Source organism: Asparagus officinalis, chromosome 3, assembly GCF_001876935.1.
Source record: "Asparagus officinalis chromosome 3, Aspof.V1, whole genome shotgun sequence".
Classification (NCBI taxonomy): Eukaryota; Viridiplantae; Streptophyta; class Magnoliopsida; order Asparagales; family Asparagaceae; genus Asparagus; species Asparagus officinalis.
In genome coordinates, this window is record NC_033796.1 from 13,075,087 (window position 1) to 13,089,310 (window position 14,224).

The 14,224-nt window shown below is 39.6% G+C and overlaps 1 protein-coding gene across 3 annotated transcripts; it reads right to left on the reverse strand.

Annotated features, from left to right (window-relative positions):
- Positions 2,325-13,584, reverse strand: LOC109833058 (transcription factor PIF4-like). 3 transcript variants are annotated; one of them, XM_020400601.1, is made up of 8 exons: positions 13,569-13,584; positions 12,794-13,475; positions 12,605-12,703; positions 12,408-12,473; positions 12,178-12,243; positions 11,477-11,767; positions 11,262-11,388; positions 2,325-2,407 (listed from the first exon to the last, which is right to left on the reverse strand). In XM_020400601.1, exons 2-8 carry the CDS (start codon positions 13,424-13,426, stop codon positions 2,382-2,384), a joined length of 1,308 nt encoding a protein of 435 aa, XP_020256190.1. In that variant the 5' UTR covers positions 13,427-13,475; positions 13,569-13,584; the 3' UTR covers positions 2,325-2,381. The 3 variants fall into 3 exon arrangements, with proteins under 3 accessions (XP_020256190.1, XP_020256189.1, XP_020256191.1); XM_020400600.1 differs by having other exon boundaries at positions 2,326-2,413; XM_020400602.1 differs by lacking the exon at positions 2,325-2,407 and adding an exon at positions 10,153-10,467.

Genomic DNA, 14,224 nt, shown 5'->3' on the forward strand with positions numbered 1-14,224 from the left:
TCATGGTAGTTAGAGCACTATACACATTACCAAGAATCCAATATATCATGCCAGAACGAAGTACATCGACATACGATACCATTCATACGCTCGCTGATTAAGGACGAGAAGTTACAGCTAGAGAAAATTTTGGAGAGTCAAAATCCTGCGGATATGTTGACGAAAGCAGTGACCATCGAGAAACTGGAGTTGTACGTAACTTTAGTTGGTCTTCATGCGTAGGAGATGAAGGCAGAGCCATACCAAGGGGATTGGCGGGATCGCCAGGAAGGAGAATATGCTTGCAAAGAAGGGGAGAGTCCGGGTGAGCTTGTTGAAGTGCTTTGGTCTCCAAGTGGGAGATTGTTAGAATCAAAAGAATAAGTGATGTAAACCCAAAGTTAGAATCAAAAGAATAAGGACACAATCAAATCGCTGGTCGATTGACCGGAGGAGGATATCCGGTCGATCACAAACCCTGTAGAAAACTGAGGAGAAGATGTCACTCTGGTCGATCAATCACGAGGCTTATGCCGATCGACTGGAACGTGCACACGGGAAACCTTGTAATGTAGAACACACGATAGACATGTTTATGTCAAAATGGGATAGTCGCAAGCTCAAACGCGGGCCCGGTCGACGAAAATAACTTCCTACGAAGAAACGATCATAACTTTCAAATCGTACGTCGGAACTGGATGAATTATATATGAAAATCGACTATCTCGACGAGACGGAGCCAACCAAACCTATCCAAAAGGGTTCGGTTTGCTTCCTATGTTTCACCAAATTCCTTACGGTTTTAGAGATATCTGTATTTTTATCTGGTTTTTACTATTTTTAATAATGTTTTAGGAGTCTGTATTGATTAGGAAACAAATCCGATTTGATATCAGATTTGACCGGTGGACTTTCCTAGTCATAAGGAGTCTTTTTAAGAGTTTTAATATTTTAGGAATTCTTTTACTATTTTTGGTAAACTTTTGAGTCATTGTAAGAGTTTGAGTCCTTGTAGAAGTCTTGTTTTTTTTCTATTTAAGCAGAGTCTTGTAAACCCTAGAAGCATAACTTTTAATTAATAAAATTTTATTTTTTTTAATATTTACTTCGTTGATTCGAAACTCTTCGTGAATTCGAAGATTGTCCTTGGTGGATTCCGATGCTACTACTTCCGCGCTGCGTCACCTTGCAGAACCAACGTTCTGTCTGGTCGACCGAAACATCAGATTCGGTCGACCGACGACGGGTTTTCCAGTTTCCTATCTTGATTGGGATTATGTTTCCACCCAGACTTCTATATATACTCTTATATGTTTTAGGGTTCAAAAAGACACGTGAAAAAGAGGGTTTTGAGAGGATTCTTTCAGAGAAATCTCAGAAAGATAAAAACCTATTTGTGGGCATTGTAATCTTCTTCATTTTAATCAAAAATTGTGTGATGTAGCTCCCTAGGACGTAGGCACGTTGCCGAACCTCGTTAAATATGCTGTGTTCTTTCTTGTTTACTTTCCTGCAAATTTTATCTTTTGTTTGCGGTGATTTTCCTACTTTTCTACTCTCAAACACAAGGTCCGGAAGGGCACGTATTCGATTTGATTGTTTCGAATCCCCAACACTTTTATCTCTTGAACAAGATTAATTACAGTTTTAATTACAATCACTTTAGAGTTTTGATGCAGTAAAGTGAACTCAAAGAGTATTCCAATTAGATTCTAACCATTATAGAAACCAAAGAGCTGTCAAATTCAATTAAGCCTCACTCTTTCTTTTAACAAAAATGCATCAGAGATCCCAAATAGGAGACCCAAGGGGGGACATGTGATGTGTCCCCCGTGAATACATGATGCACTGTTCATGAACAGTGCATCATGCATTCAGGGGGGGTCACATCACCCCTCCCCATTTGGTGTCCCTGTAGCAACACCCTTCTTTTAACTTGCGAGGTGTGGAATTTAACTTTACATTCAACTCTATCCTTTTTGAGGAATATACTTTTAACTTCCATCTCTTTTTTCAATTTTCCGATGAGGCTATGGTAGTCAAACATTAATCTTCAACAAAGAATCTTATATGCTATAATTATTAATTTAAGTGTCTTCATAAGTTTAAGAAAACAACCATCTGGCAACATGCATAAAATATTCAGGCACACATCTCCCATTTTCAAATGATTTCCTAATATCTTATTACCATAAAAGCTGTCCTGTCCGCTCTATTGTTATCTTCTGTTGTCTTGAAATTTGCTGACCATTTAAATTGTAATCATCTGATTGCTTCAGCTAAGCCAACATATCAACCATGATAAGCTCTGTGATTCTATACATGAGAAGGTGATCAACTCTGAGCTGTCAATGAGGAACAACATCTCCTCTCTCACCTTGAAAGATGGAAGGAGATGCCTTTCAATGCAAGAGAGAACCAGCAAAACCTACAACTTACCGGATAGCAAGAAAGACTAATTAATACAATATTGCTAAATATATTACGGTTATACTCTTCAAATACTACAAGACAGAGACATGTTCTCCATTTTCGGAAAATGCTTCACTCTTGTATTATAAAAATAGCATAAAATTTATAGTACAGTTGATTAACCCAAACCAAGTGGTTTATGAACTGGCCTTTTCTATTTTCTGTTGCACTTGATATCCTTTTGGGAGCCTGTAAGTTTAACATGATGGTCACAATCCATCTTGACTAATGATAAAAGTTCTATATTTGACGTGAAAACACCCTTTTGGCTTTATTTATTATCATGTAGTCCTACAACCCCTTATCAATATTGTGGAGAAGAATTGGAAAAAGCAGATTTTTGGTCATAAGTCGACTCATGCACAGGCATAAGTCGACTTATGGTAAGTCGACTTATGTTGGTGCATGAGTCGACTTACGTTCTGCTCTGGATTGTTGGTTTTTTGCTCTGCCAAGTCGACTTATCAGGTCTGATAAGTCGACTTATGATCTCTTCTCCAGTTGCTGTTTTTCGCTCTGCCAAGTCGACTTATGCAGACTGATAAGTCGACTTATGACGGGTTTTTTGGAAAGTTTAGGTTCCTATTTGCAGTCTGTTTGGGTTTCTGTTTTGGTATAAATACCAATACGATTTGAGGGTTTTGTGAGGAGAGTTTTGGGGTTTTGGAGCACAGAAAAAGAGAGATCTTTCTGAGCTATTTGTTAGGGTTATTGGTTGAGAGATTGAGAGATTTGTTGGTGAGATTAGTTGGTTCGTTTGAGCGATTTGTAATCTCAATTTGTACTCTCCTTCTCTATTAGTGAAAACCCCCCCCCTTCTTGCCCCGTGGACGTAGGCAATTTGCCGAACCACGTAAAACCTTGGTGTTTGTGTTTTGTTTGGTCTTTCTCTCGGCGTTCGTTGGTTTGGTTTCTCAAAGCATCAGTCACAACAAGTGGTATCAGAGCACGGGCAACGCTTGGGCTATTTGGAGGAGTAGATCGCTTTGGAAGTTCATCTAGGGCTTCGTTTGGTGATAAAGGTGGGATCTTTTTTTGTAAAAATCTCGTCTTTTTCAGTTTGGATCTATTTCTCGTTTGTTTCCGCATTGGTTTGGTGGTGCCTTGAGGATTATGGCCGAGAAAGAAGGAGTTGTGGGCAGTACTTCCGGCGTGAAGACCGTCCAAAGCTTGAATATCCACTCAATGAAGATTGATGTGGAAAAGTTCAATGGCACAAACAATTTTGGACTTTGGCGATGCGAAGTCATGGATGCGCTCAACGCGCAAAATTTGGAAGATACGTTGGAGTTGGACGGGAAACCGGACAACATTGATGAGAAGGTTTGGAAAAAGATGAATCGAACGGCGTGTGGTGTGATTAGGTCTTGTCTCACTCAAGATCTAAAGTATGATGTGATCAATGAGACTTCTGCAAAGAAGATTTGGGAGATCCTTGAGAGCAAGTATTTGACCAAGAGTGTGGAGAATCGCTTGCATTTGAAGAGGAGGCTTTACCGCTTCCAGTTGAAGAAAGGAACCTCCATTGGTGATCACATGAACCACTACACGAAGCTTCTTGCGGATTTGGCGAATGTGGATGTTAAGATTGAAGATGAGGACAAGGCGTTGTTGCTATTGAGTTCCTTGCCTGACGAGGAATATGAGACCTTCGTTCTTACTCTTATTAATGGGAAGGCATCTCTTTCGTATAGTGAGGTCACCGCTGCACTTGTGAATTATCAGCTTCGAAAGAAGGATAAGGAGACTTCGTTTGAGCCGGTAGCGGGGGCGTTGGTCGCAAGAGCAAAGGGTCCAAACCGTAGTGGGAGGTCGCAGTCTAGAGGGGCACATCTTGGAGTTCGTAAGAATCAATGTGCCTTTTGCAAAGAAGATGGACATTGGAAAGCCGATTGCCCAAAGTTAGTTGATCGAGCCGGGAAGAATAAGGGAAAAGCTATTCAAGCTTCAGAGGCGAATGTTGTCAAGGCTAGTGGCAACGATTCAGATTCGGATTCTTCGGGCTACTCGTTATCTGCACTGCCGTCAGTTTGTGTTGCCTACTCTACAGAGTGGATATTGGATTCGGGTGCTACATACCACATTTGCCCTAGGAGGGATTGGTTCTCCAGCTTTCAGGAGTTGGAAAGAGGGGATTTCGTGCTCATGGGGAATGATCACAAATGCTCTATTGGTGGTATTGGTACTGTTCGGATCAGGATGAGTGACGGGGTGATTCGGGAGTTGGTTGGAGTGAGGTTCGTTCCTCAGTTGAAGAAGAACATCATTTCACTTGGAGCTTTGGAGGCAGCTGGCTATAGGGTGACCTTGGCGGATGCACGCTTGAAGGTTACATTTGGGTCCATGATTGTGATGAAGGGCGTCAGAAGAAGAAATTTGTATTATTTGCACGGAAGCACGGTGATTGATAGGGAAATGACGACTTCATCAGATTCGGCTAGACTGTGGCATTGTTTGGTGCTGGGGTATATGATTGGTAATACCGTGCATTGGTTGTTGAGGAGTGCTATGACCTGCAGATTGAAGTCCTGTGAGCACATTAGGATGAGCGAGACCGTGGTGGAGTTTGGCACTTCTATCCATCGAGCGAGGGGTCTTTTTGGAGGTGTTCAGTCAGGCATTTGGGGGCCTTCCAAGGAGGCATCATTGGGAGGTAATCGTATCTTGGTTTCCACAGTTGGTGATTGTTCTAGGCATTATTGGGTCGCGACCAGTTCCCGTTGGTGTAAAGTCCTAGAAGTCAACAACAATTGGAAGAAGTGTATTGGCAGAAAGGTAACTCATTGTTTCAGCTTTGGTAGGGGTCCTTTCTTGCGTTGGTGCCGAGCTCACGGCAATAGGAGACACTTCATTGGTGTGGAGACTTTGGGGCGACGAGATGAGATGACAGTTTCGATGGGTCGTTCCTTTCTGGAGGAGGATCGGCGTTTGATGTCGAGCATTGGCATTGGTGTGCGGGCTTCGACATATTTGGGTCATCTTATGCATAGGTCGCCGACTGCTGCTTTAGGAGTTATTAGATCTGGTGGAGCTGCTTCAGATTTTGGGTCGCGTCGGATATTTGGATACCCAGCATTTGGTCACATCGTGGATGTGAGATTGGATCCGATTGCGCGTTTGGGGTTCGGAGGCTCAGTTGATTATCGTTTGGGAGCTTCTGATTTTGTTCTGAGCAGGTATGTCACTTTTGACTCTCGGCAGGTGGAGAGTGTTGATCAGGTCATTTGGATATCGCAGCAGGTGGAGAGTGATGCTACTCCACGTTGGGTGGAGATTACTCCACATACTCCAGATCATACTGCGTCATTTGGGATTCCAGCTAAGGTGACACAGGTTGGAGATCATTTGGTTTTGGATGCAGATGATGGATTGGTTTTGGATTCAGTTGCAGCTGGTAGATATAGTTTGGATATGGCCATTGGTTTACCTCAGGTGGAGGTGTTTGATTTGTCTCAATTTGGGGTCATTGGGAATACTATCAGTTGCAGATCGTTTGGTGATATTGGAGAAGAGTTGCAGACTTTTCTATTTGATTGAGGGCCTTTGGAGGCCGTTTGGGTGAACTACGTGAAGGCTTGATTCCTTGGGCAAAGGATACGTAGGCAGTCATTTTGATGCAGCCGATTTGGTGAGCGACATCGACATTTGGGGTGAGTGTTCACACTCTCATTTGGGTCTCAGCATGTGAGGCATTTGTTTGGTTGGTGTCGGCTCAGTTTTGGGAAAACTTCGCCGAGGTGGAGAATTGTGGAGAAGAATTGGAAAAAGCAGATTTTTGGTCATAAGTCGACTCATGCACAGGCATAAGTCGACTTATGGTAAGTCGACTTATGTTGGTGCATGAGTCGACTTACGTTCTGCTCTGGATTGTTGGTTTTTTGCTCTGCCAAGTCGACTTATCAGGTCTGATAAGTCGACTTATGATCTCTTCTCCAGTTGCTGTTTTTCGCTCTGCCAAGTCGACTTATGCAGACTGATAAGTCGACTTATGACGGGTTTTTTGGAAAGTTCAGGTTCCTATTTGCAGTCTGTTTGGGTTTCTGTTTTGGTATAAATACCAATACGATTTGAGGGTTTTGTGAGGAGAGTTTTGGGGTTTTGGAGCACAGAAAAAGAGAGATCTTTCTGAGCTATTTGTTAGGGTTATTGGTTGAGAGATTGAGAGATTTGTTGGTGAGATTAGTTGGTTCGTTTGAGCGATTTGTAATCTCAATTTGTACTCTCCTTCTCTATTAGTGAAAACCCACCCCCTTCTTGCCCCGTGGACGTAGGCAATTTGCCGAACCACGTAAAACCTTGGTGTTTGTGTTTTGTTTGGTCTTTCTCTCGGCGTTCGTTGGTTTGGTTTCTCAAAGCATCAGTCACAACAAATATCTTTAGCATAAGCTATTGTTTAATCTAAATAAGTTGTGATTAGCCATCATGTGCTTGATTAAACTTTGAAGTCATTGGTCACAAAAATACTGAAGACATTTTGTCAACTTAAATGTTATATGTTGAGGGCCATAGAACCTGTAATAGATGTTCGTGATATAAAAGATAAGGTGAACTCTGATTGTGAAGTGGTTGCCTTTAATGTAGTCTATGTAGATGCATGCACATGGAAGTGCATGTAGTCATCATCCTTTTAATAAATCAGAACATGACTGGATTCAATTCCAATCTTCAGAGATAAGGACTGAAAGTGACTGGAATCCCACAAACTGTACTCACGTATATTCTCTAAAGAAGCTTAACATTTATATAATTAACTATAGAGTAGAGTTTTATAATAATGCATATGATTAGTTCAGACTAAACAAATGTTTAATATGCAACATCGAGTCGCCGAGTCTGATTAATTTAATTAAGCTAAGAATTATTTATTGATCAAAGACTACCAACAACAAAAAATCTTGACCTTCATAGAAAAAACAACCTTAAACCTGCATAATTTGTTAAGATATGAAGTACAAACTCTCAATACATATCATAATCTCAAAGTTATGGTACAGTGAAAAAAGACTTTTAACAGAGAACCTGATACTGGATAAAACAGAATTATACTGAATAGGAGAAAAATCTAAAGAGGGCCAATGGGCACACTAGAATTCAAGTTTGTGGATAGGGGGAAAGCTAAAGAGATGTGAACCACAAATGCACTGGCCCTACCCACTATCCTCAGTCTCTTTCAATGGCTTGAAACATCAAGACGAAGAGTCTAAAAAACAAAACAAAACCCCAGTAATTGGATGGGTGTTGATGATTATTCTATGTCTTATCTCTCTCTTTTTTTTATCAAGACTATTCAGTTGTACTTCCAAAACATGTTCTCCTTTTATCACCTCCGTTCAAAAGGAGAGAGACCCCACGACATGGAGGAGTCTTTGGATGAAGAAAACTCTACCAAGGGTCCTCTATAGAAAATCACAGCTATCAATTCTAAATCAATACAATTAAAATACGGTATCAATATAATCAATAATATTGTATCAGCGCAAACAAGCTATTGTTTTATCACCAATGTTGTATTAGTTCAAATAGATATCTGTATCAGTACAATCATCAACTTCAAAATTTGCACCAAAATAGATGTCATGATCTACTTCTTCCTTACATATATATTTTTATACAGAGGACCCTCCATAGGATTTTCTTTTTAGAGACTGAGACATCAAGGCCTTCAAGGACCCACATAGTTTAAAATCAGAGAACCAACATGCCGCAGAGATAGGATCATCAGCATAAGATACTATAAAGAGAGGAAGCGATCAGAATCATCATATGGGGTATATTTCTTTCCATGAGGAGCCAGTGAGAAAATATTTTATGCAGGTATTTTGTGTCAGAAAATGGCCAAGCAATAAGAGCAAGCACTACTTGCACATATAGATTATATATATATTTTTTAAGGAAATATTTGTACTTGCTTCTCACCTACACACCTGGTCAGTTAACAGCAGACACAACTAATTCCTTAAAAATATTGCATGTTGAAGGACTGGAGTCTTATTGAGATCCTAGGAAATGCCAGAAGGGAGCTGATAATGTTTTAAATTTGAGGAGGAATAGAATAATATCCCCCTTGTTTGATGAGTTTCTGGTACAACTCAGAACTTCAGTACAAAGGTGATGAACCTATGTTTTCTCTCAGTTTGGTGAGTGAAATAATTTGAGAATCAGCAAATAGCCAAGTTGTCAGATTTGTATGAGGAATAATTCTGGCCAGCCTGTTTTTCTTCTGCAATCCCTATAGGCAAATAAAATTGCCATTATTCCTAACAAAGGAAACTCAAAAGATCACCTAAACATTGAGGTTCGCATGAACAAAGTGAAGTTCGCTTGAATACTTGACTCCGTCTGAACATTGGGGTTCGCATGAGGTTCGCATGAACAAAGTCAAGTTCTCCTGAATGCTTGACTCCGCTTGAACATTCAAGTTCGCATGAACAAAGTCAAGTTCGCCTGAATACTTGACTCCGAACACAAAGTCAAGTTCGTCTGAATACTTGACTCTGCGAGCAAAGCCAAGTTCGCTTGGTCGTCTGAACGGCTCATGCAGATTCAAGTTCACCTGAATACTTGACTTTGCGAGCAAAGCCAAGTTCGCCTGATAACGTGGCTTCGCCTGAGTCAACCATGCAGAATTAATTTCGCCTGAACACTAAGCTTCGCCTGAACAAAGTTAAGTTCGCCTAAACATTTAAGTTCGCCTATGAGGTTTTCCTGCACGTTCCAACTCGCTTGCAAGTTCATCAAGCTCGCCTGAACGTCAAGTCCGCCTGCACCGCTTGACCAAGTCAACCACTAAAGCTTAAAACGTGAAAGTGGTTATGCTCACTTCCCACGTTCCTAGGAGGTGGTTACATGCCGTTCTTTTCTATAAAGAGCCCCTAATGGCTACCAAAAAGGGAACCGAACTTGGAGATTTTTGGTGCTCTCGGCCTATAAGCAATCAAGTCTTTGTCGGCTTTCAAACTCTAGCTCGGGTACTCGAACTCCAAAAAACAAAACTTCTACCATACGAGGAAGTTTGTTCACAACCTTGTTCGAACCGTCAACGGGAAGCAAACTTAATTCAAGTATCAAGTGAGGCATCCTTTCGTCCCAAAAGACCCCACGTTAAACAAAAGAGAGATCAGATCTATTCTCTCTTCTTCTGTGTAAAAGAGATTTCTAATTTGTAATACACAATTCAATCAATACAAATTTGAGATCATTTTTTACGACCTACAACCCCATGTAAGGAACATGGTGATTATGAGAAGGAGCAGAACTTAAATAAATTGTTATTACTTTAGGTGATGAGATAAACCAAATTTGATTTAGGTGACGAGAAAAACCAAATTTGAGTTTAATCTAAGATGGTGATAGGATCAAATGATGGTCATGTTTCATAGAATAAGAAATTTCCAGTAATTTGTCTTAAGAAACCAAGACACGATCTATTAACAAGAGGAAATAGATATGAAATATACACAGAAAATGAGAAGACAAGAGAGATAAGCACAATAGAAAGAGCTAAGGAAGAAGGATTAGAAGATAAATTAACATACTAATCTTGACGAGTGAGCACAGATCTTTGCAATGTCATAAAAAATTACTAAGAGAATTTGCTTTCAGTTCTGAAATGGCCATGAGTCATGAGAAATAAAATATATTACGGTAAAGGAAAATATGGAGATGAAGTACAGTCATCCATGAAGACAAGAACAAAGAACAAGAAATATGAACTCGCTAAAGCTCTTATGTAGGAAACAGATAGTACATCACAAACAATATTTTTACAGTTGCTGAATCCAGCAATCTTTGAATGAAAATTACACAAGAATGGGGTTGTACTAGTCAAGAAATGAGGAAGAAAACCTAGATGACAAAGCTATAGAAAGACACTTGATCATTACAATTATGCATGAATTTATCTGCTCAATAAAGTACTACGAGATTAACATTCCCTCGAGAGATACATCTAAAAGTGGGGAGATCATCAACTTCACACTCCAAAATGTTCCTTATCGATAATTACGATGTGTTAACCTGTCCACACCAAGAAGAAGACACATAAAGCTTAAATGATAGTGACTTACCTTGCATATCTGCCACTAGGACATGGCTAGATAATAAACTTTGAAGGATGGATATCGGTGAATGAAAACGATAAGAACTAGACAGACAAAGAAACTAAAAAAGAAGTGGTCACTAAAGGCTAGAATTTATTGGTGTTATCTAGCTTCAGTCACTTTCTATCATCATTGCCATGTATCAAACCATATTAGTTCAGCTAAGTTATTTGATTTATTAAAGTAGGTAAATAGCAGATGCCAGGCAGAACAATAACGTATGGAGTTTTCTTTTTTATATAGATGCTAAAAAATGAATTGCAACCAAGAGGTGGTTGGTGCAGTGGTTAGAGGGAGATACGGGGAGTGAAAAGGTGCAAAGTTTGATATGCTCTATCTAGATAGATATAATGCACATATAAACAGACACATACTGCAATTATCTATAAATGTTACCAGTAGAAGAAGCGTAAAATGCACTAAATTGATATCCTTCTAAGTTACAAGTTAAAGCGCAAGTTTTAAGAGTATGAATTCATATACTTCAAAAATCATTTACTTTAAAAAATTTAACCACCACTTCACACTCTAGTACCCTACACCAGGCCCGCTTTAATGGGAAGGCTAAGGTAAAAGATGAATCAATCTCAATGGTTAAGTTCAATGCCACAATTCGTAGCGGTTACCATTTAACAAAAGAGGTGAATTACTATTTACTGGTAAAAGAAAGTTAACGAACTGTAAAACGCGCTAGTTGCATTGCAATCTTACCAGAGTGACCATTTTGTAGATTCTCCATCGGAATACCAGATGTCGGCAAGCTACTACTTCCAGCAACCGCTGCTGTCTGATTCTGCTGTTGCACCATTTGAGATCCATATGAATATAAATTTACAGCCTGCAATGATTATAATACCAGGCTCAGACCCAATTTTTGTAGGCAAAAGAAGCATAGATAACAATTAAGTAACAAGAGGCCCACAAACCTGGGGAGGCAGTTGCATGTGGGAGAAGCCAAAGTACCGAGCATATGGTTCTGGGATATGATGGACATTTTGGAAATTAGCTGGATTCAAGGACGGAGATGGGCACATTGGCATTTGGTTCGAAGGAGCCGATGAGGGCATAGAATGATTGACAAGTGGGGTTCTTGATAATTGCATTGGGTTATTGATGGGGGGAATAGAAGTATGACCCATGCCTACACCCACCCGTGGCATGTACTGTTGTATGCCCGGAAACATCATTGGTGCCATGCCGCTCCCCATCCACATTAGCTGAGACATGGAAATAATAATACACGGACATAGGTTAGATTTTGCTAGGACCAGCAAGGTAGTTACCTAAATTGGAAAATGGATATCATATGATGTATGAAGGGATTTTCTCGTTTACAACAATGAAGGGATTCTCTCGTATACAACAATATATGTGACCGAGTCTCAGCCAAGTGAATAAAGGTGGAGAGAATTCCCCATAGCCACACTTGGCTAGGATTCAACCATGGCATTCTATGCGGAGAATCCCCTCATATTTCATATGAAACCCGTTATTCTCTAAAGACACTATATGGTTTTAAATACCTGAAGTTGTAGTTTTTTTCCAGGGAAAAAGAGGGCCTTAGCCCATATTATTCATACAAGAAAAAGAGAGGAATACAGAAGATTGCATAGTAGAAAGTTCATACCTGAAGTTGTAGTTGTAGCGACTTTAAGTACTCAATTGCCTCGTCTAGCATCGAAGCTTTGTCTGACTGAAAATCGATCAGTTACCATACAATCAGTATTGCATACATGGATATATAGTACTTTAGAGCATTGATATCAGAGAATAATGCAACTTGTCATTGAACATATTAACTAAATCAAAATGGACCAATTTCATAAGGAAAACATAAAATTTTCATGTTTACTTTACCTTGTTGCAATGAGGAATGAGTTCTTGCAATGCTTTCATCTTCTCATTAATTCTGTCTCTTCTTCTCTGTAGTCAAAAGGAACTGACAGTCAGAGCACAATACAAAAGAAACCTAAGTATCAAATTCAAGGCAATAGCACAATACAAAAGAAACCTAAGTATTGAATTCAAGGCAATAAATAAACAATAGATCTTACCCGCTCCGATAGATTGTGAACTTCAGCAGCACGGCTTTTTCTGGTGGATGTAGGCCGTTGAGTGTGCTTTTTAGCCTCAATCGATTCATATTCAGCCTCCTACAAATTTTGCAAGTTAAAGATTTAGTTATCAATAGACTGATAAAACGAAAATTCTATATAAATTATGCATAAATTTTCATAGCCAACCTCGCTATGGCATTCAGATTCCTCTGCATCTCTCCCCTTTCTCTTGTTGTTCTGATCGCTCGTACTCTGCTGCCCTGTTGTCCTCCCAAAACTACAACCAGACCCACCGGATGAAGAAGTCACAGTAGTATCAAATGTATTTGCATGAACTCCTTCTTGAAGCGAAATCATCGGTCCTCTGCCTTTTGACCTTTTTTCAAATACACCCCTGCTCAAATTGTTGCTCACATCACCTTGATTTGGAACTTGGTTACTCCCACAAGCACTCGATCCTACTGTCCTAATAGATGATGATTCTCCCACATCGCCCCTCATTGGCCTCGAGAAGTGAGAAAAATTACCTAAACGTGTAGTTTGAGACTTAGGTGGAGGCATTGTGAAAGGATTTTTCTCTGCATCTCTGATGACTTCTTTGTTCGGTTTGTTAGCATCAATAGCATCTGCCATAGGCATTTCATCGAGTAATTCCGAGCACAATTCTTTCTCTAATGGATAATCGAAAGCATATTGGAACCATGAAGCAGTTTCATCTTCTTGCATTAAATTGCTTGAGTTTACCACAGAGACAACAGGTTTCGGCTGGGGTTCGGGTCTCAGCGTTGCTTGAGGTTTTCGATTAGTTTGGCTTTGCATGACAACATGCCCGTTTCTCCATAAGAGCTCAACAAGTTCATTATCGGGTCTAAATTAAGATCAAACATATAAGATCACAGGGGAAAAAAGAAAAACCAAAATTCAAGTTGCTGTTGAAAAGAAGAGGAGAGTAGAAATTTACCCCGGTATTGCTTTCTTCTCAAAGTTCTCAGATCATCCTCCATACCCCAATCAGGGACGCGATGGTTCATTTGACCTGATGTAATTTCTTTTTCTAAATAAAATGAAGCAAAGAAAGAATTGTGTGCTTTGAATCAGCAAAAAGTTATAGAATTTCACTGTAAATTCTGAAATATTCACAGTCGAGAACAATCCCTAACTCCTCCTAACTAATTTACTAATTACACAGCAGTGAGGATGAACAAAAATACCTAAACACACATAAGAAAGGGACAATAAATAAAATTGGCATTGCGGATAATTAAAAAAAAAGTATTGATGAATGATAATGAGAAACACCAGGCCTGCAATATTTCAGATAATCCTAATCCTTACCAAAGAAAAACTTTATAAATAGCATCGAAATTTCTGAAACTTTCATACCCTAATAATTTCCCTCGAAGTGGAAGTTAACACAGAAAATGAAAAAGAAGAACAAGAGAAACCCACCAACAAAAAATAATTGCGAACTCCAAAGAAACACAACTTTTTCAACTGCAAAAAAGCCAAGTAAACTCAAAACCAAGGAAAAAAAAAATCCAAATCATTAAATAAATATAGCTAAAATCAATTGACCACAACTTTCACGAATAGCAAGTACCCACATAAGAAAAATCA